Consider the following 23094-nt stretch of genomic DNA (forward strand, 5'->3'; position numbering starts at 1 on the left):
GGCAGGTGGACGCCGTGTATACCGATTTCTCTAAATGTTTCGATAAAATTAACCATTCCAAGTTAATTATGAAGCTTGAGAAGCTCGGTATTCACGGTGATCTCCTCAGATGGATTAAGTCCTATCTAAGAAATCGGAGCCAGGCTGTGGCGCTGAAGGGTTACACTTCCCATTTTCTTCCGGTACCGTCAGGGGTGCCACAAGGTTCGCACCTTGGCCCTCTTCTTTTCATATTATATGTCAATGACATGGCAACCTGCTTCAGAAACTCGGAACACCTTATTTACGCTGATGATACAAAGATTTTTAAAGCTATATCTTCTGAAGCTGATTGTCATAGCCTACAACAAGACCTTGACAGTTTTTATGAATATTGTTCAAATAATTATCTGTACCTAAATTTAGATAAATGTTTTGTGATAACTTATTCCCGTAAACAAAAAGTAATCAATTTTAACTATTCAATAGCTGGGAAGCATATAACTCGTGTTAGTTCTATTAGAGACCTAGGTATTACCATGGACTCACAACTTAATTTCAATATTCATATTGACAAAATTTGTAACCGAGCCTATAAAAATCTAGGTATGATACTGTAGGTACTTTATATTTATGCATGTTGTGGGTAAGCGTACAATAAATGAACTTTAGTCTTGATCAGAAACTGGTGTTTGATTGTCGCGTCCCAAGTACCTTAACATGGCGCAGCCGTTTTGAACCTTTTGTAGAAATAGTGCGTGCGTTAATTGAGACGGGTATTGAAAACTCGAAAATTGTAGTGATATTACGATTTTGTAGACATTTGGATTGCAATAATATACATATATACGTACATACAGAGAAGTGTTTGTGCCATAATGGAAGCTGTGTTGCCGCCGCCATTACCGTTTAGTTCTACAAATAATTTGGAAAATGTTACATCAGGGAACCTCTCCAAAGAATGGGAGAAATGGAGAAAATCATTCCAAGTTTATTATGAGGCGTGTGAATTATCTAAAAAAAGTGCTCAGGTGCAGATGAGCATATTGCTGCATGTGATTGGTGAGCAGTGTCGCGAGGTACATGCTCAATTTGAAGGTACATTTGCCAGTCTAAAGGATTTATTGGATAAATTCGAATCTTTTTTCTCACCGAAAAAAAATATTACCATCGAAAGGCACAGATTCTTTACTCGGTGTCAAAAACAAAGTGAATCAATTGAGCAGTACGCGTTCGAGTTGAAAAAGCTAGCAAGTGCTTGTGAATTTAAGGAGCTAATAGATGATTTGATAAGGGATCGCCTCATATGTGGAATACAGGAGAACGCGCTGAGGGAGCGTTTGTTGCGAGAGCCGGACTTAACTCTAAAAAAGTCCCTGGAAATATGTAATATTGCGCAAATATCGAAAGTGCAGGCGGGGTCAATCAAGAAAGAGTCCAGTGAACATGAAGCTTATACTTATAATATTACAGCAAGTAATAGTCAAGACCAGTTTATGCTAGAGGAAGGCGGTATTCCGTACGGTCAGGTGAATTGGATATCAAGACGTGGAGGGTACGGAGCGCGAGGCGCGCCGAGGGGCAGAGGTCGCGGCTGGTCGCAGCCGGCCCCGCGCCCCGCGCCGCCGCGCCGCCGTGCCGCTCCTGCGCAAACAGCTGTTTCATCGCGAGAGATGAGACAACAACGTCAACAAACGGGACCTTATGGTGAAATTAAATCTGGAGTGCAGTGTCTAAAGTGCGGGTTTGCTCACGGTATCTATATGAAGTGTCCGGCTTTAGGAAAAATGTGTTTGAGTTGTAATAACTATGATCATTTCTCACGCATGTGCACGGTGTATAACGTACAAGCTGTGGAGTCCTCAGTGGAACCTATCGATCAGGTAATCTATTGTCTTAGTAATTCGAGTAGTGATTGGTCTATAGATTTAACCTTCGGAGCAGATGTTACTATTAATTTTAAACTGGATACCGGGGCCGATGCGAATATTTTACCAATAAGATATTTGAGCCAGGTTGGTTTAGCAGAACAAGATTTATCTAAGACGTGTATAAAGTATAAGAGTTACTCAGCTAACGATATCATTGTACTAGGCACGTGTCATTTGAAAGTGCAGTACAAAAATAACTTTTATATACTGGAGTTCGTGATAGCGGATGTACCGTCCTATGTAGTACCGGTGTTAGGCCGCGAATCGTGCAGTGAACTTGAGGTAGTTAGATTGATAAAGGACATTAGCGTCATACAGGATTATGAGTATATCTTTCGCGAGTACAATGACGTTTTTGAGGGGTTAGGATGTATGCCTGGCGAGTACAAGATAGAAATTGATAGTAGTATTAGACCCGTAGTCCACGCTCCGAGAAAGATGCCGGTAGCTTTAAAAGATAGTATCAAGGAAAAATTAGATAATATGGTAGATGAGGGCATAATTGCAAAAGTGGAAGGCCCTACCGACTGGGTTAACAGTATGACTGTAGCGCGAAAATCTAATGGCGACCTACGGCTTTGTTTAGACCCACGTGACTTAAATCAGGCCATTAAAAGGGAACATTTCAAGCTCCCGACCTTGGATGAAATTACTGTAAATTTATTGGGATCTAAATATTATAGTACGTTGGATGCAAAACAGGGATTTTGGCAGTTGCGTTTGCACAAAGATAGTACGGATCTTTGCACATTCAACACATGTTTCGGTAGGTATAAGTTTTTAAGGTTACCGTTCGGAATTACGTCCGCTTCAGAGGTTTTTCATAAGAAAATGTTTGAAAATTTTGATGACATTCCGGGAGTGTGCCTATTTATAGATGACTTACTTATACACGGCCGTACGAAAGAAGAGCACGACGACCGACTGAAAAGGGTTTTGAACAGGTGCAAAAAAAAAAAAAAAAAAAAAAAAAAAAAAAAAAAAAAAAAAAAAAAAAAAAAGGTGCAGGGAAATCAATTTAAAGTTGAATAGAGATAAATGCAAATTTGGTTTAACAGAAATTAAATATTTAGGTCATAGAATTAGTGCACAAGGTATATATCCAGATAGCTCACATACCTCTGCCATAAAAAATATGCCAAGACCAGAAAACATAAAAGATTTAGAGAGATTTTTGGGAATGATTAATTACGTAGGCAATTTCATACCAAACTTATCGGATAGGAATTTTGTATTGAGAGAGTTGTTACGTAAGGATACCGAATGGCATTGGACAGAGCACCACCAAAAAGCGTTTGATGACTTGAAAGATTGTTTGACAAAAGCTCCCGTTTTACAGTTTTATGATCTCAATAAACCCGTGGTAATTTCAGTAGATTCGTCTAAGAATGGATTAGGATCATGTCTTATGCAAGATGAATTACCAGTTTGTTATGCTTCGCGATCGCTTACGAAAGCTGAGCAAGCTTACGCTCAGATTGAGAAGGAGCTTCTGGCCGTGGTTTACGCGTGTGAGAAATTTTATACATATATATATGGTAGGGGTGACATAATAATAGAAACGGACCATAAGCCTTTGGTCAGTATAATTTGCAAGCCCATAGCAACCGCTCCAGCTAGATTACAGCGAATGTTGCTTCGTCTACAGCCGTACACGTTCAAATTAGTTTATAAGCCGGGAAAATACTTGTATATGGCAGATACGTTATCACGCGCTGTAGAACCGACGCGCGGTCCAGTTGAAGTACCGCGAGACCAGCTAGACTTGCAAGCACAAGTTTGTGCCATCGCAGTGAGTAACCCGTTACTGGACACGCATTTTGTAAAAATACAAGTTGCTACGCAAAATGATGTGGAAATACAAACAGTACTCAGGTATGTTAAGGATGGGTGGCCAACGCATAAACATGAGGTTGACATTCAAGCGAGGTCTTATTGGGGTTACCGCGACGAACTTACGTTAGCATATGGCATGTTATGGAGAGGCGATAGAATTGTTATTCCAGTTGCAATGCGCAACGAAATGTTAAGGCGTGTGCATATAGGGCACTTAGGCTTAGATAAATGTAAGTTGCGTATTAGGGAGAGTATGTTCTGGCCAAATATAAATGCACATGTAGAGGACTACATTAGTAACTGTCAGGCATGTTTGACATTTAAAAATCAAAATAGAAAAGAAACCTTAATCCCACATCCAGTGCCAGAAAGGGCGTGGTCCAAACTAGGGGTTGATATATTCCATTTTCAGCAAAACCAATACTTGATAGTAGTAGATTATTTTAGCAAATATGTTGAAGTTGCAAAATTGAATTCTCTAACCTCTGATAACGTTATCAAGGAATTGAAAATAATTTTCAGTCGACATGGTATTCCTAACACGGTGATCTCTGATAACGGCCCTGAATTTAGATCCAACAGTTTTGAAATATTCTCGGCAGAGTGGAGTTTCCAACATATAACGTCATCGCCACACTTTGCACAGTCTAATGGTCAAGTTGAGAGGACGGTTCAAACAATTAAAAACTTGCTAAAGAAAACTCACTATGAAAAAACGGAATTTAGAATAGCTTTAATAGAATATTTGAATACTCCCATTAGTAACAAACTAGCTTCCCCTTCTGAGCTTCTTAACAGCCGTAAACTAAGAGGTATTGTACCATGTCCTCCAAAACTGCTTTTGCCTAAAATTCAGAAAAATGTAAAAAAAGAGTTGGAAATACGCCAAGAAATGCAAAAAAATCAGTATGATAAAAATGCTCGCGATATGTCTGAATTACACCCTGGACAAAATGTAAAAGTAAGAATAGACAAACGTTGGGTGAGTGGTACCGTCGTATCATTGCGCGGTATACGCTCGTATCTTGTAAAAATATGTGGTGGTGGCACTTTGATTAGGAATAGACGACATCTTATTAAAGATTCTGATCAGCGCCCGGCAGCGCAAGACATTTCAGTGTGCCCTCTGCCTTATGATGATATCGCTATCTGCAGTGATAACGCGGTGACGTCATCGAGCGGTGTGGCTGGCGCGCCGCGCGCCCTCGACACCGGGTTTGATTCTCGTGACACGGTCGCGCACCCCGGTCCATCCAGTATACTGTCTGCTCCCACCAATAATAATAGTAATAACTATGTTACTCGCTCCGGCAGGGAGGTGATCGTTCCTGATCGGTGGGGTTCGTGGGGCTGGTAAACAGTTTGGAATGGTAATGTATTTTAACATACTGTATACCTATAATAAGTTCTATAATGATCAATGTTACGAGGGGTGTTCAAAATATTCTCGGTATGAAAATGAAAACAAACAAGTACGAAAAGTTTGATATTTTTATTTTTCAATATACTCCCTCCCTATGTTCATCCACTTAAAAGATCGATCAATTTTTTTTAAATCCCCGATAAAAAATTTTTTTTGTCTTTGGTGTAAAAATGCTCCTCCACTGCCGCCTTCAATGCTTCATCATCAGAAAAAAAATATTCCATGCAGATCCTTTTTAAGATTGGGGAACAAAAAGAAGACGCTGGGGGCTAAGACCGGACTATACGGTGGGTGAGTAACAGTTTCAAACCCACATTCAACAATAGCTGCCTTGGCAATATGAGCAGTATGGACGGGGGCGTTGTCACGCAGAAGCAGAACACCTTTGGTTATCTTTGCTCGCCTCTTTTCTTTGATAGCATCCTTTAATTGACGTTGAATGTTAGCGTAGTACTGTCCTGTGATATTTACACCTTTTTCTTTATAATCGATTAGTAATATTCCTTCAGAATCCCAAAATATCGTGGCCATGACCTTGCCAGCTGAAGGGACGACCTTGAACATCTTGGGATGAGCTGAACCCTTAATGTGCCACTGCATGGACTCTTGTTTACTCTCTGGGTCATAATGATGAACCCAGGTTTAATCTCCAGTAACTATTCTTTGCAGCACCTCATCAGGATTTTCACCGCACAGGTCAATAACATCGGAACTACACGCTACACGCATGTCTTTTTGAAGCCGAGTCAGCATTCGCGGAACCCATCTTGCACTTACTTTTGACATATTAAGATGGTCATGGATAATATCATGTACGATACCAATAGAAAGATTGGTTACTTGAGCTATAGATTTTACCTTCACTCGACCATCTTCCAATATAAGTTTTTCCACTTTATCAATATTTTCTTGTGAAGTAGCTACTACAGGCCGACCAGGTCTAGGGTCATCTTCAATACTAGCCCTTCCACCCTTAAATTCGCTTGACCACTTTTAAATGGTAGATAAAGAAGGAGCAGACTCACGGTAAACACAATCCATTTCCTCTTTTATGGTTTTTTTATTTTTACCCTGTTTTGTCGAGAATCTTATGACGCATTGATGTTCTGATTTAGTTAACATTGTCAATTCGCACATGATGTTCATGTTTGTTCAGCAATTGCAGAAAAACAAAAGAACATCTCGGTTCGAATTATACTTTTTTTTAATGTCAATGAATAAACCTTAGCGGCCAGTAACAAAAGAAATTTTAGAAGAGGTTGTAAGATATCAATACCGAGAATATTTTGAACGCCCCTCGTATATCTATAATAATGTAATGCCTGTACATGCACTTCAAGTTGGTCTTGTTTTTGCTGCTAAATAAAATGTGTATTTTGTTATAAGTTATTTTAATAATTTTCATGATAATGTAATGAAATATATTTTTTTTAAATGTTATATACCTACTTAATAATGATGTTAAGTGTCTGGATTAAGCACATTGTCTCACGAATCAACATTTTATCTGGAATAAAATATGGTTTGTCATTTTAATACTGTTACTATAAATACCTATGTTTAGTAAGGAAAATCATTTGCATGCGCATTTTGATGTTTTAAAATAGTACAATAAGCATAAGTTTTGTTAATAATTTTAAATTTACCAGTCAGCATTTATTTATTAAATTGTACACTCAGTTTTTTTTTGTACTTACACTCAGTTTAGGTATTACACGTACGAACGTCATATTTAGTCAGTTAAATGTATTTAATTTGAAAGTGTCATTTTTTTGTGTATTTTTTTTTGAAAAGAGGAGATTGTAGGTACTTTATATTTATGCATGTTGTGGGTAAGCGTACAATAAATGAACTTTAGTCTTGATCAGAAACTGGTGTTTGATTGTCGCGTCCCAAGTACCTTAACAGATACTACGGATGGGCAAACCCTTTAGACGCCCCTGCACTCTTAAAATACTATTTTATTCTTACGTCAGAAGTATTCTTGAGTTCGGGTCTGTGATCTGGTGTCCTCAATACCATGTCCATATTAATCGCCTAGAAAGAATACAAAATGTTTTCTTGAGAGCACTTTGTTACAGGACCGGTACGCCTCTGGAATCATCAGCCAAGTCAGCCAAACATTTCAATATGATTTCCCTTTGTAATAGAAGACTCTTTTTAGACACACTTTTTTTCTTCAAAATCCTCAAAAATGAAATCAATTGCCCAAATTTGCTACAAAATATTATGTTTAATGTACCGCATCGCTCCTTACGTCCTCGTAATTTGTTTTATGTGAGTTTCGCACGAACTAATTATTCTAGACATACTTTTTTCAAACGAGTATCAAGAAACTATAATGAGTATTTCTGTGACATCGATCCATTTATGCACTCTCTTGCAGCTTTAAAAGAACATACGAGATCCAAACTGCTGTTGATAAAATAAATTATCACTATAATTAATAGTAGTTAGTAGTAGGTAGTTATCAGTTATGTTTTACTTATTTTCTCATCGCAAAACGCTTTTGTATCTTTTGATGTTTACATGTTTACATTATGAACCTCCAGGTCTGTTTTTATATATTTTTGTAAGTTATATCTATATTTTTATGTATGACTGTATGTGTTCTGAACAATAAATAAAAAATAAATAATGTATGGAGCCGGAAAGAAAAATCTAAATATCTCAAGAACCGCAACAAATACGGTAATATCCTCGCAGATGTTTATCCTACGAATTATTTGTGATTTTTTGGCACCCTACACATTTCCGTCACCGGTGCGTTTTTTTTTAATCATTAATTGTTTCTATGGAAAAACACAAAAACTAAAGTCAACATTTTAAGGCTTTTTTGATTGAAATGGATTTTGCCCAGTATGTTTATGCTAAGTTATAACAACTTCGGTTTCTATGTCAATGAGAGCCGAATTTCGTCCCACAGTGCGGCGGCGCGCCGTCTCGCGTTAAGTTAACCCCTCGAGAATACTCGATATCGCGTAGGAAATAACTATAATGATTTAATTCTTAATTTAATGTCTCAAGGTCGTTTTTGGCTTGCACTCGAAAAATTTTAACCCCTCGTAAACCCGGGGTTAATCGACTGACAGGATTTTTCCGGAATTTTAACTAAACGCTACTAAAGTGTCATTCTATGGAACTTGCTAACAAACCGCCATATTGAAATTGTCTCTGAATGATGAATTTACTAGTGACTTTTGTTTACATAGTTAGCAAGTTCCATACAATGACACTTTACTAACGTCTATTATTCCTAACTTTGATTACGTGACTGTAAATTCACTTTCATTTCTAACTTTATCTAATCTTGATACTTATCCCTCGCTCTCGTTGGCAGGCTAAAGAGCGTGCAAACACCAGAAGAGCTCCGCGATGTGCACACACACTTCCTGCTGTACTACTCCAGCGACCTGCCCGAGATGCAGAAGGTGCAGCGGACCAAGGAGAAGAAGCGGGAGATCGAGGAGAAAAAGTGAGTTCATAATGTTACCAGACTAAAGAGCGTGCAAACACACTTCCAACTATACATCAGGAAGATAGATAGGATAGTACTATGCAATAGGTTCCAGGTAGTCGTTAATAGTTATTTTTATAGGTGTAAATAATACGCGCCCAGAACTTTCGTTTAAAAAAAGCGCATGTAGTGTGACATAAAATAGTAGAAATTAAATAAAATAGAGCTAAATAAAAACCGGACAAGTGCGAGTCGGACTCGCCCACCGAGGGTTCCGTACTTTTTAGTATTTGTTGTTATAGCGGCAACAGAAATACATCATCTGTGAAAATTTCAACTGCCTAGCTATCACGGTTCGTGAGATACAGCCTGGTGACGGACGGACGGACGGACGGACGGACGGACGGACAGCCGGACAGCGGAGTCTTAGTAATAGGGTCCCGTTTTTACCCTTTGGGTACGGAACCCTAAATAAAAAAAAATCCATACTAAATTGTTGCCATGTTTAAGCATTTTACGTCAAAAATGTGACAGGTACGTAGGAAGAGGCGCCCTCAATAATTTTCTACAATTTCTGGACGGACTATACTTTTGTTATTTGTTTTAATTGTATTACTGGTATCATGCCTGTAGATTTTGAAACGTATTTATAATACCGAATTTAGTGAATGACAAAATGAGAAGAACTTTAAAAGAAAGGCAGAAAAATGATTATTTATTAACTACTATGCTCGTCGTTGAAGTCTACTTTTATTCTTTGGTTGTCAACATAAGAGGCCAGATATTGAGATGGCATTTGGGGTTGATAAAATACAGTCGCGTGCACAGAGATTTGGGACTGGGTAGGCAAAATTATATCAGAAAACCGGGCAAGTGCGAGTCGGACTCGCGCACGAAGGGTTCCGTACCATAATGCAAAAAAAGGCAAAAAAAAAACGGTCACCCATCCAAGTACTGACCCCGCCCTACGTTGCTTAACTTCGGTCAAAAATCACGTTTGTTGTATGGGAGCCCCACTTAAATCTTTATTTTATTCTGTTTTTAGTGTTTGTTGTTATAGCGGCAACAGAAATACATCTGTGAAAATTTCAACTGTCTAGCTATCACGGTTCGTGAGATACAGCCTGATGACAGACGGACGGACGGAAGGACAGCAGAGTCTTAGTAATAGAGTCCCGTTTTACCCTTTGGATACGGATCCTTAAAAAATGAGAGCTACTAACTCACCAAAAAAATTGCGTGATGGTTTTCATTTTGTTGTCAAGTCTTTTCAATTACTTCTTTTTTTGGCTAAACGAAAGCTTCGAAAACGCATCATTTTTAATAGTTTGCACACACACACACCCACCACAACTTTCACAGTTAAATTATCCATTTTTTCACTAATCGCACTTTATAATTTCCGGCAACTGTTAACTGTTATCTCATAAACTCACCAAAACAAACAAACAATGGCGACCGAATAAAAAATGAAAATAAACTTAACCAAATACTGTAAACGAATAAAAAAATAGTCTCGTATTTGCACTAAATTACCATAGCAAATGCTACTTTTTAAAATAGTCACATAAACATCGGAACTATTCGGAAACTTTCGGGCGTCATTCGTTTAGATTTGGTACGAAAGACACTGCCTATTGCGTCTAAATGTGTGCGTTACTTGTATAATTGTGTGCTCGTACTTATAGGAAGGCCCACTACACTGCAACCGCGTAACGACGAAGGCACACATAGAAAGATTTAGACGGAAATGTTTTCTGTCTTTGCCGTGCAATGCACGTAGCGGCGCTAGTGCCGCGTGGTGTAAACTTCGTCGCGTAGAATTATTATAGATGATGACTTGATGATAAAGCTTAACCGGTAGATGGAGCGCTTATTAATTTTTAGAATGTTTTAAGTTATATCGATTACTGATAGTACGATCAAGTATAAATTAAATTAAGTAGTTTAAGAGGATAGACATCGGAATTATAGTAGGGTAGGCAGTGCCTTTTTGCCTTTATGAAGTGCACGCCACTGATAAAATATACCAGTCTAAGTCGTTGGATCATAAAGAGAGAAACTAGATGTAATTCCTGTCTTATAACAGGGGTCTGAACTACTTTGGGGTGTCTGTAGAAAAAATGCGCATGGCGATTTATATACTTGAATTTATTATCGCAAATTCGTGGGGTATTGTGCGTTCCTATGAAAAATTCCACAAGGCATTAGTTTTCTAGAAGTCAATTATCCGTGCTTGGATATAAACTCAATAAGTAATCTCTACACTGTGGTAATACAAATATGAAGTGCAACCTATGCCTTTTATTGCTCGAACCATTACTAGAATTTGATGAAGTCTTTATTAAATACAATAACAATTACCAACGCACATACCCCCCTGGGAACAATATGTATGTACTCGTCGAACCAAGGAAAAACCCAGGAAAACCTTGGCTGGACCCTTAATAACCAACATTGTAATGTCTAGATACATTGATGCTTACACGTTTCAGTTATCTAACAATAAACATTTAACAATCTACTCGTAATTTCCAAGACAGTATACACAGTATAATTGCGAATGACGGTTTAACATGATTAGTCGGTAATATTCAACTACAAAATACAATACCAGTACATATTTCCATATACAATTCATTTACATCAAATTATCTGCGGGAGCTTGAATCCCTGATTCTATAGCTGTATTTAACCATATTTATTAGGCAACAATAATGAGAGTCGAACTCATTAGATATAATATAATTATAGGATATCACCTTTAAATACTCATAATATAGCTTGGCAGGCTATAGGTAACATTATTACTCTTGGCCTAATGCGGTAAGTACTTAATGGTTATATCGCCCAACCGGAACCACTGATTCTAGATCTGATTGTATACAGAATTAAATATAATTTGCAAAGTTAGATAACACTTGGCGATATTTCGTGCACGAGCAAATCTAATGGTCGCGCCGCCCTCTTTGGTGTCTGGAATCTGAGTGTCCTTCTCCTCGCCCGTTCTTAGCGAAAAACCTTTACAATACTCGCTTATCTCTACTTAAATTAGTACGGTCGACTTTATTATCAGTGAATAAAATACATTCTCGCTACAAGTGTCTGCACATCCCGTTTGTCGTGACGTCCCGTCCGAAGATGCGTTTTGTTGTCATCTTCCCACACATGGCGCCATCGGCTGGTGTTGCTCTGTCTCGCTCGCTCGCACAGGGATGCCAAAATGCCCGACACCAGCGACGCGCGCGCAGAGTTCGCACATGGTTACTGAAACATTCGAATTGACCAAAGTAGATACCGCTACGTATCGTATTGTAGACCTTAGGGTCATGTGTTGAGGTTCTAGATTAGTTTACCGTTGTGTACAGTGACGGCCCTTTATCTCTCCCAGCGAAAGCCAGAATCGACATTGTTTGCGTAGTTTTTATAATTTCCTCGAAACTATACTTCGGACAACTCATAAATTACACCCTTTTTACTTATGGTTTCGCTTTAACTTATCGTCGTTTATTTTAGCCTGTCGTTTTTGTCCGTCTAACTATTTTAAATTTATGGCTTCCTTATTATGGGGTGATACTCCTAAATTATTAACACTTACTGGGTATCTGATACCAAGATTCCACCTCAATATACACTGTGTGAACATCCACACATTAATATTGTGTATACAGACGTGCAGCACGAGCAGAGGCCGAGCGCAACGGCGAGGATCCCGAAGAGGCCGCCGCGAGCGTTGAAGCCATGCCTGACGAAGAAGATGTGATTGAAGTGAAATACGCGGTGCGCTCCGGGCCTTATGAGCTGTGCCGTCGCGCTGGCATCGGTGAGTGACACACCACGTCTCTTTCCACCGTGTACGGTTTGACAAGGATGACAAAATTGCCTTAGAGTTAAGTTAAACGTAGTAGCAACTTGAAGGGAATCGTTGTAGTTATGCTTGATGAAAAGACCCCGTTGAAGTATGTGGCGCGCTCCGGGCCTTACTCGTATGAGCTGTGCCGTCGCGCTGGCATCGGTGAGTGACACATCACGTCTCTTTCCACCGTGTACGGTTTGACAAGGATGACACTTGCTTTAGAGTGAAGTTAAACGTAGTAGCAATTTGAAGGGAATCGTTGTAGTTATGCTTGATGAAAAGACCCCGTTGGAAGTATGTGGCGCGCTCCGGGCCTTACAGTCGTCGTGCACACATTGCGTCTTTTTCTGTCATATACACTTTGAGTAGGACGATACGCTTGTCTTGGAGTAAAGTTAAACATAGCATCGGCGAGAATCCAGAAGGGGCCGCCGCGAGCATTGTAGCCATGCTTGATGAAGTGAAATACGCGGCCCGCTCCGGGCCTCATGAACTGTGCCGTAGAGTCTGCATTGGTAAGAACTATTTAGAATCGTACTTTAAGGGCCACTTGCACCATTCACAAACCCAGGGTTAACCGGGTAAACTTGGAGTTACCATGGTTACCAGTACAATTTGACACTGGGTTAACCGTTTAACCGGTTAAGCTCGGTTTTCCTAGGATAGCGGTGCCGTCGTATAGCGGCCGTCTCCATACTAAGTAATACGGCTAAATATGGATGTCGTAGTATTTGTATGGAGACGGCCGCTATATGACGGCACCGCTATCCTAGGAAAACCGATCTGTAGTTCGTCCTCAAATCACAATGGAGTCTGATACGGTCTATGGAGCTTTAAGTTTTTTGCGAATAAAAAACCATTATCACCAATTATGTGTCTAAAGTTTACAGGCAAGTCTTGACGCAAAATTAATCTTTATGTTAAAATTATTTTATCTCTTTAGATGGCCTCGTGAAAATGTTCGGTTTGACGCCTGAGCAGTTTGCGGAGAACGTGCGAGACAACTACCAGAGGCATGAGGTTGAGCAGCAACCAATACCGCCATTGGAGGCAGCCGCTCCTTTTGTGAGTAGCTCTTGGTGATAGCAGCAATAGTAGTATAGTAGTTAACTCTTGTACATATTGTACAAAAACACATAACGTCGGCCTAAGTCGCAAACCTCGTAACTCCTCCGGGGGAGTTACAAGGTTTGCGACTATAAGTATTGTTGTCCAAGGTAGCAATTCTAATTTCTTTGAAATGGAACCTCGTGACTTAGGCCGACGATTAAGTAACTTACAATCGGAAAAAACCTTTCTTTCTTTTATACGTTACTTTGCCTTCTTTATATGTGACGTTTCCACGGGAAAAGGTACCTTATGGCGGCTGGCGCTTACGTCGCATAGCACCGCAATAGTATTAGAGCGGCGTTAATAATAGCGTAAGCGCCAACCGCCATAAGATACCTTTACCCGTGGGACGTCACATATATGTAATGGCTTCAGAAGGCAGACTTACTCATGTTTTTGGACTACATCTTCACTGTGACTAACGATATCACATCTATCAGGTGGGTGCCAGTGGCTCAGCGCAAGAAGTCCTACGGCGTGCGGTATATATGTGTGGAGTACAGCTAGCACGCGAGCCGCAACTCCGAGGCACGTTGCGGGATGCGCTTCGGGAACGAGCCACTGTGTCCGCGAAACCTACGGCAAGAGGACTTAAGGAGATCGACGAGAGCCACGCTTGTTTCACGTAAATATTGCTTCTATTGCATTATAGGTATATCTTATCTGAAGCGTATAGGGTCATGAACCAGCCATCGTATCAGCGAACCCAACTGTCCGATGTGTTAAGGAGATCGACGACAGTCACGCTTGCTACATTCCGTGTCAATAGTTTAGTTTAGTTTATTTATTTCATAATGATAAATTACAGTATAAATTATTCTTACGCTAATCTATATGAATTTACATTATGATCGTCAATAATTTAGCATGCAAACGTAATTATACAATGTCAACAATGATAATCAAATTACAAATTTATAATTTAAAAAGAAATTTGAGAACTATCGTCAAATTGAAAAAAACTCAATAAATAACAGAATGCATGTCTAATATCTCATAATGATCGTCATACTAAAACTAAGAGCGGTAATCATAGGTAATAAGTTCAGAACGAATGTCAAATAAAATCAATTTTACATAAGCTAAGTATAATGTAAAATAGTTATTTCAATTTTAATTTTATGTACATGTAATAATAATAATAATATTGCGCCTGTTCTCGAGAATGGTCATGCCACGCTCTATTGGGATCGATCTATCATCACAGACAGGACTATTGTAGCCAATAAGCCTGACATTGTGATAATAGATCGATCGCAACGTCGGGCCGTGCTCGTTGACATCACCATCCCCCATGATGAGAATCTCGTGAAGGCCGAGAAGGACAAGTCCAGTAAGTACCTAGACTTGGCTCACGAGATAACCGCCATGTGGGATGTTGATTCGACGATCATTGTCCCGATAGTCGTTTCAGTGAACGGTCTAATAGCGAAGAGTCTCGACCAACATCTTGAGAGACTCTCGCTAGGTGGTTGGATCAAGGGTCAGATGCAGAAGGCGGTGATCTTGGACACGGCGCGGATAGTCCGCCGGTTCCTCTCTCTGCAGCCCTGACCACCGGTAGCTTGGGCCTTGCCCCGCTGCTGGCGGTACCCTAGGTTAGGTTTTTTATAATGTGCTTATATGTTTTTTTTTATCGTTTTGTAAGTGTTTTTATATTTTACTTTTATATTCATATTATAAAAACCCTAACTTAAGACGGAAAATAAATAAAGATAATAATAAATCCGTTTATTTAAGACAACATAGGTCCAACACATCGCATTACAATTTACATAGGATTAACAATAAAATAATAAACACTAGAAATTTTGAAATATTTGAACATTCCTGACATTTATAAAAAGAAAACAACCAAATCACATTTAAAATATAAAACTGTTTAGATAAAAATAATAAGTTACTTAAATTAGAATAAAATCATTAAAATATTGTAAAATCGTTGTCAAATAAATTAAAATATAATATAATACATTAATAATGTAATAAAAGTGAGCGTAAGCACTACGGCCTTGGACCTACTTCTGAATTAACTCAATTTAGCGCATGGTTTCGTAATCTTAAATATTCTATCAGCCCAATCCCGGAAATAAAATAAAGTTTTTATTGAAATAGCTAAATGTGTCCAACAGTATGAAATACCTTAAGAAGAAACCAGTCCGGGACCTGACCGGCGACCAGTTCCTCCGACTGACGATGGCTGCGGAAGACAAGCTGCTAGAGCTGACCATCAGCGAGAACATCGAGGGCAACACCGGCCCCAACTATCTTGATGAGCTCAAGAATTTGTATCAAAAGGTATAGTATTTTCAATGTAGCTAGCTCAAACTTTGTAATAATTGATTATGATTCATTATCTTAGCATTAATCTTGCGGTTGCCGTAAAAGACGATCATAGCATCTCATGTTATACTAATGGTTATGAGTCACAGCAGTGCCAAAACTCATTAAAAGGTGTATACGATAACTTGATCGCGAATTTCTTTACCTTGTGGTAATTGTTAGATCAGTTGAATTGATAGTCTGGCTAGCCAAAAATTGTTGACAGATATTTCGTTGTTGTATCACTAATTGTCTATGATTTAAAAAAAAATCCAACATTTGTTTGATTGTTGTTGTGAAAAAAATTATACTAACTTACTAAACGGGATTATACGCTAGTGCAAAAGCGTTCCATTTGAGAGAGCGAAAAGCGCGGTATTGAAATAAAAGTTACCAGAATTCCAAATGCTTATGTAGAGTGTTTCCTCAGGATGAGTTCGCGGCGACGGTGCAAGCGTGGAACGACCTACGCGCCGAGGCGGTGACCATCGCCTTCTCCAAGATCGTGATGCCCGAGATGCGGCGCGAGCTCAACGCCTTGCTGCTGCAGGAGTCCAAAGAATACGTGCTGAAGTAAGTGCCTATACTATACGCCATTACAGCCAGAGGTACTGGCAGGGCCGCCATGTAAAGCCATTCGCCTGACAGTGAAAAGGGGCTGTCCATAAATTACGTCATCGATTTTTGACGATTTTTGACCCCCCCCCCCTATAATCATCCAAAAATCATGCTTCAAATGACCCCATTTCCTCCTACTTCATGCTACCGTCATCCGATGTCCAGACCCCCCCGCCCCCTAATTTGAAATGACGTAATTTATGAATAGCCCCTAAGCTATGAGTGGGTTTTTCTTATGGAAAACACTCGCTTGCAGTTTTAGTACTTCTTGGACGAGAATATTGTCTTCCTCGCCGCTAGTACGGCAGAGCTGCCTGATGTGGGGGCAACGAAAATGACACATTTTGAATTGATGTATGGATAAATTCTGATAAAAAAATGTTAGTTTTAAAGATATTGTTTCATGTTGGTTTTTAACTATTTTTAATAACCTTGTTAATTATTATAGGTGTTGTCGGCGGAAATTATACGACTGGCTGAAAGTGGCTCCGTACGAGTCAAGGGTTTCGGACGACGACGACGAAGAATGGGACACCAATAATGGTAATCATAATCAATTTGAAATAAATCACTGTATTCCTGTCTTTATTGTGCTTTATTCTTGTTTTCATCTCTCCAAGTTTAGTCTAATGAAGAAGACCTAAAAAAATGAACATGTTTTATTGCTTGTCATTTACTGAACCAAAATATTGTAAATCGATACCTGCTCTTAAAGTGCGTTATCATCTTACCCTCTTATTCATAAAACTTTACGGGCCTGATTTAGTTAATTATCCCTTTCTTACAAATACACAAGTCAAAATGACAGATAAAGACAAACGATTCATAGCTAATTCAGGCCAGTAACGCGTTTATGAATAACGCAATGAAACTGCTTGCTCGCAGGTCTACGAGTCCTCTCCATCGCGTACGTGCCCGACCGACAACACTCGGCCTTTGCGTGCCTGTGTGCCGGCGGCGGCGAGGTGGCCGACCACCTGCGCCTCCCACATCTGCTGTATCGCCGCAACGCCTGGGACGCGCTCGAGCGACAGAACAAGGAGGCCGACATGACCGCGTTGCGAAGGTAATTTAATAAGTTTTTGGCATGAATTTCATTTTTGGTACAAGCTTTTATCGCTGACTGTACTTTTCTTTCCACATGCAACTAATACTCATTGAGACAATTCTAAAAACTCGAAACACAATTAGGTTGCGTTGCTTTATCACAGAGTTCCTATGGCAATCTCCTGTCTCCATCATCAGATCAGGTCGATGCTACCATAATATTGCCTTGTTACTTGTCTTACATATATATGCAAATTTTCAGCTTCATCGGATATCGGGAAGTGCACATATTGAATTACACAAACGGGTCTACCGCGATATAATTTCATTGTTTTTACCTTAAATTCGTTTGTGTAATTAAATATGTGTTAAATTAGTGTTATATCGGGAAGTGGTTTAAAAAGATTAAAAAAAAGGTAGTTGCATACGAACATGTAAAGTTATGCTTGTAAATTTGTCACAGATTCATCCTCCGCAAGAAACCGCACGTGATAGTGATCGGGGGCGAGTCCCGCGAGGCGCTGAACATCAAAGCGGACGTCATCGAGGTGGTTCAGCAGCTAGTCGAGGACGAACAGTTCCCGCGGATACCCGTCGAGATAGCAGATAACCACATCAGCAAGATCTACAGCAACAGTTTGCGCGGACGGGTAATTGACTTCACTTTCAAAATGTAGGGGGTCTAAGCCGTCTTTGTGTTTCTATGTTCATTTTGCTCAAAATCTTCTGTGTGTAGTAAAACGTCCCTTTTACAAAATGCCTCATTCGCAAAATGTCCTGTCTTGAAATTTTGTCCGATTACGTAAAATGATGATGATGTTTTGGTAAATGGACGTCAAACACATAAAACTTGATATTGAAAAGGAACATGTTGTGATTGGGTTATTATGCGAACTAACATAAGAAAATCACGTTGATGTAGGCATAGGACCCGCATGTAAAACTCTGTCTACCTACATATGATTCCGTCCTCATCCCCGGAATATTAGGGAAACAAACTTTATTTGCCTTCAGCATTCACCAAGCGCCAAAACAGCTAGGTACACTAGAATTTAGCAATTGATCTTCGTCCACAGAACGACTTCAGAGAGTACCCGGACATCCTCCGCGAAGCCATCTGCCAAGCGCGCCTTCTCCAAGACCCACTAATGGAGATCTCCACGCTGTGCGGGCACGACGAGGAGATACTGTGCTTCCGGTACCATCCACTGCAGGACCAGATCGCTAAGGAAGACCTGCTGGAAGGGATCGAGCTAGAGTTCGTCAACAGGTATATTGAATTAAAATATGTTTTACCCGTTGGGGGCTGTTCATAAATTACGTCATCTATTTTTGACGATTTTTGACCTAAAATTATAATTCGAAAGACAAAATAAAATGATGTCATTTCCAAAAAATGCGTTTTTTGCTTAATTGTACAATAAAAAACTAATTAAAATAATTTATTTATTATTATTTCTGTCTACTGTTCTCCAATTCTCCCTCAATTGCTCAAGGGTTAACTGGAAGAGATCCCTGAAAGGGATAAGTTCGCCTTTGTACTAATGATGTGTGTTCTTTCATGTTTTATGTTTCTTTTTGTACAATAAAGTATTTTACTACTACTATTTCTTAAAACAATCAACATAACAACAATTAACAATCAACTCACAAAATATCAATGTAAACACGAATTTTATTCCTTTTTTTTACTCATTGAAACACTTTTTAAGATGTCCAGACCCCGCCCCCCCAAGTTTGAAATGACTTATGAATATATTTATATATTTATATTTATGAATAGCCCCTTGAGTGAATTTATAATAAATTCTTATTGGTATTATACCTAAAGCAGTCATAGCTGACGTTTTGGGCCAAAGTGTTTGATATCATCTTAGTTATTTGGCTGTTCATGTATCCTTGAAATACCAAAAAGGAATTAGACTTCGACTAGATTCAACTACCTTAATTTTAATAAAATTAAACTAGTGAGAACTTTCCTTTTGTTAGTAGCTTGGTAAAATGCTTTGTTTGTATTTGCGTGATTTGCTTTGTTAAATGCCGTTCGCTATTTCCTTATACACAACACAATATGTGTACTACATAGACTAGGAATCCTCTAGACGGAGTTTAGAGCAATTATTTCATGAAACCGATGCTGCCAAAAATACTGGGGTGCGGGGGACGAGGTGAGCGAGGTCCCGTGCCGTGATTGGTCCGTTCAAAGACATGGACGTCACACAAAGACACTTTCGACTCGAAAATGGAGTAAAACTACCGTATATTGTGGCAGAGGGGGTAGAGCTACTATGCTCAGTCTGGAGGATGTCTTGTCTGTGGTGTACTATTATTGCGGAGTTTTGTAGCTGATAATTATTTATTCACAGGGTGAACGAAGTCGGTGTTGACGTAAACGAGGCAATCCTAACTGGCAGAGGTACAGAACTACTCCAGTTCGTATGTGGCCTGGGACCAAGAAAAGCCCAAGCCCTAATCAAACTCTTCAAACAAACCAATCAGAAGCTAGAGAACAGAACACAACTCGTCACATTCTGTCACATGGGACCTAAAGTGTTCATCAACTGCTCCGGTTTCATCAAAATTGACACAAGCAGCTTGGGAGACAGTACGGAAGCGTACATAGAAGTTCTAGACGGTTCCAGAGTCCACCCAGAAACTTATGAATGGGCGCGGAAAATGGCAGTAGACGCGTTAGAATATGAGGACGAAGATGCCAACCCAGCCGGTGCTTTAGAAGAAATTTTAGAAGCCCCTGAGAGGCTAAAAGATCTAGACTTGGATGCGTTTGCTGAAGAGTTAGAAAGACAAGGCTTCGGTAATAAGAGCATAACTCTATACGATATACGAGCGGAATTGAACTCTAGGTACAAAGATCTTAGGCTGCCTTATCGCTCGCCGACGGCCGAGGAACTGTTCGATATCTTGACCAAAGAGTCTCCCGAATCGTTCTTCGTGGGTAAAATGGTGCTGGCGTCCGTTGTGGGGATCACGCATAGGAAACCTCAGAGAGAAATGCTCGATCAGGCTAATCCTGTGAGGAATGATGAGACTGGGCTCTGGGAGTGTCCGTTCTGTCATAAAAACGATTTCCCGGAGTTGTCAGAGGTGAGAAAACAAATTACATAACGCTAATATCTACTAATTATGTGATAAATTTGCGATATATTTCCTAAAAATACTTGGCGAATGAACGTGACAAGGCGAGCTAACTTTGAAAATTAATTGTTTTTAGGTGTGGAATCATTTCGACGCAGGCGCTTGTCCGGGCCAGGCCACCGGCGTCCGAATCCGGCTCGACAATGGTCTCTCTGGCTACATCCACATAAAGAACCTCTCAGACAGACACGTGGCAGACCCGACCGAACGTGTGCGCATTGGCCAGACCGTCCATTGTAGGATCTTGAAGATTGACGTGGAGCGGTTTTCTGTAGATTGTTCGAGTAAATCGTCGGATTTGTTGGATAAAAATAGTGAATGGAGGTGAGTTACTAATTGCTTTTAACGAGTTATATTCAAGCTGATGGACCTTGGTGAGAGAGAAACAGATCTCAGTCGCATTACGCATGTGTTTGTTAGTGCCACGTATTCTGCCTTAGCGGTGAAAAGTGTGACTTTTCATGACTTAGTGCATGCATTCCGAAAGTGATAAAATGAGACTATGGGTAAATTTACTATTCATTAAATAAATGATTTTCAAGCTCAATGTAGGTTGTACAAGGAGTATTTGTGTTGTATGGTTGTAGTGTAACTTAAAAGCTTTTTAAACGAATTGGAATTATCACAATGCAGATCATTAATTTTGCTAATTATTTTTAGACCGTCAAAAGACCCATACTACGACCAAGAAGCTGAGGACAAAGACTTGCGCAAAGACAAAGAGACGAAACAAACAAAAGAGCGGATGCAATACGTGAAGAGAGTCATCGTGCACCCGGCCTTCCACAATATCTCGTTCGCGGAGGCCGAGAAACTCATGGAGAACATGGCGCAAGGCGAGGTTATTGTGCGACCGAGTAGCAAGGTAAGAGCATAGCATAGGTACGCTCCTGAAGAAATAACTAAGCCTGGGGTTCCCATTGTTCCCAATCATTTTCAGTCCGCGGCGCACTTGCATGTTTAAAATTTAATGTCGGCGCTCTAACCTAGTTAGACTATTCGAATATATAGGTACATGGTGAGGAGGATTGTGTTACGGCGTCCTTCTTTACTGTCTACGGCGCACAGTTTGGGAAGACCCATCCTGATACGAATCTTTTCTCAAAAATGGACGGCAAAGTCGACTTTGCCGTATAAAAAATAGGTCGCGAAGTGCGGAGTTTGTGGTCAGTCAAAAATTAAAAAGTTAAAAACATTGCAGTCTCGATTTTGGGACTGCAATGTTGCATACAAATTCCATTATTTGTCGAGTTCCAAACTTTTTAAAAGTTTAAATGGCCATATCAAATGAAGACACAGGCCCATTAAACAGCCAAACAGATGATTAGTAATAATTATTATAATGTTGGTACCGCGACTATTTAGCTGCCTCAAATAGCTTGGCGTATTTTCGGCAGAAAAATACACTTCTATTTTAAAATGTAAAAATTAAAAAGGCGGCGAAGCAAACTTTTTCAATTGTTTCTACTTTTTTCTGTGAAAATATATACCTAATAACGTTGCTTCTGTAAAATATTCCTATTATATTTATATTTCTTGCACCATTTTTGAGAAAAGTACTATATATGACTCGGCTGGAAGGCTACTTGCTGGCGTCGGATTCAATTAAACGGACTCCCAAAGTCGTCCGTTTAAAACGAATCCTCAGCCTGCAAGTAGCTACTTCCGAGCCTCGACAATAATGTACAATTTATGCAAAGGCGCATGCCACACTCATTTACTGTCTGTTTTTTAACCCCTCGAGTCCCTCGGACGCGATATCGCGTCGACATAAAATTTACCGGTAAGTACCGCGGACTCATGCGATATCATAAAAAATTACCGATTTGCAAGACCGAAGTGATCCCATAAGAGCACCGCGAACAGTTTTGTGCGGTGCTCTAATATGAAAAGTGAAAGACCTTGGACTTTGAGGATTCTTATGTTGTCTATGTCTGAAGTCGTATCGTCGAAGGGTTAAATCATAAAATATGTAGGTAGGCATACCTATATCCACTTTCTGTAGTCTAAACCACTGCGCTAATGAATCACTTACCAACCATAACTAATGCTATTCCAATGCAAGTTTTAATATTGGTTTTGTTTTACAGGGGGCTGACCATCTCACAGTTACGTGGAAGGTAGCTGATGGAATCTGTCAACACATTGACGTTCGAGAGGAGGGCAAGGAGAATGCGTTCTCGTTGGGTAAGTTGCAAAATCTTTGGACAAGTAACATTTAAGTATTTAAAGTATACAATTTATAATTTTTTTCATAAAGTGTCATCGCAAACGACGACATATTTTTTTTAAGAAAGAGGGAAAAACGCTTGTGGAAACGCACATGCAGAGATTAAAAGCGTCTGGTGTAACCCTAAAT

At 39.7% G+C, this 23094-nt stretch overlaps 2 protein-coding genes across 2 annotated transcripts in view; both read left to right on the top strand.

The window, feature by feature from the left end:
* Positions 1 to 23094, top strand: part of LOC134796180 (transcription elongation factor SPT6) — a 39853-nt gene that overhangs the window by 14769 nt on the left and 1990 nt on the right. Inside the window, exons 11-24 of the mRNA XM_063768164.1 lie at positions 8510 to 8644; positions 12298 to 12449; positions 13426 to 13547; positions 14033 to 14217; positions 15725 to 15890; positions 16345 to 16487; positions 16981 to 17075; positions 17418 to 17598; positions 18043 to 18229; positions 18656 to 18849; positions 19946 to 20684; positions 20812 to 21059; positions 21396 to 21600; positions 22826 to 22922. Of these exons, the coding sequence (XP_063624234.1) occupies positions 8510 to 8644; positions 12298 to 12449; positions 13426 to 13547; positions 14033 to 14217; positions 15725 to 15890; positions 16345 to 16487; positions 16981 to 17075; positions 17418 to 17598; positions 18043 to 18229; positions 18656 to 18849; positions 19946 to 20684; positions 20812 to 21059; positions 21396 to 21600; positions 22826 to 22922 (2849 nt within the window). The remainder of the gene's footprint in view (positions 1 to 8509; positions 8645 to 12297; positions 12450 to 13425; positions 13548 to 14032; positions 14218 to 15724; positions 15891 to 16344; positions 16488 to 16980; positions 17076 to 17417; positions 17599 to 18042; positions 18230 to 18655; positions 18850 to 19945; positions 20685 to 20811; positions 21060 to 21395; positions 21601 to 22825; positions 22923 to 23094) is intronic.
* LOC134796464 (uncharacterized) lies at positions 858 to 2311 on the top strand. Its single transcript, XM_063768657.1, has 2 exons — positions 858 to 2236; positions 2278 to 2311. Exons 1-2 carry the CDS (start codon positions 858 to 860, stop codon positions 2309 to 2311), a joined length of 1413 nt encoding a protein of 470 aa, XP_063624727.1.

This window comes from Cydia splendana, chromosome 13 (genome assembly GCF_910591565.1).
Source record: "Cydia splendana chromosome 13, ilCydSple1.2, whole genome shotgun sequence".
Taxonomy (NCBI): Eukaryota; Metazoa; Arthropoda; class Insecta; order Lepidoptera; family Tortricidae; genus Cydia; species Cydia splendana.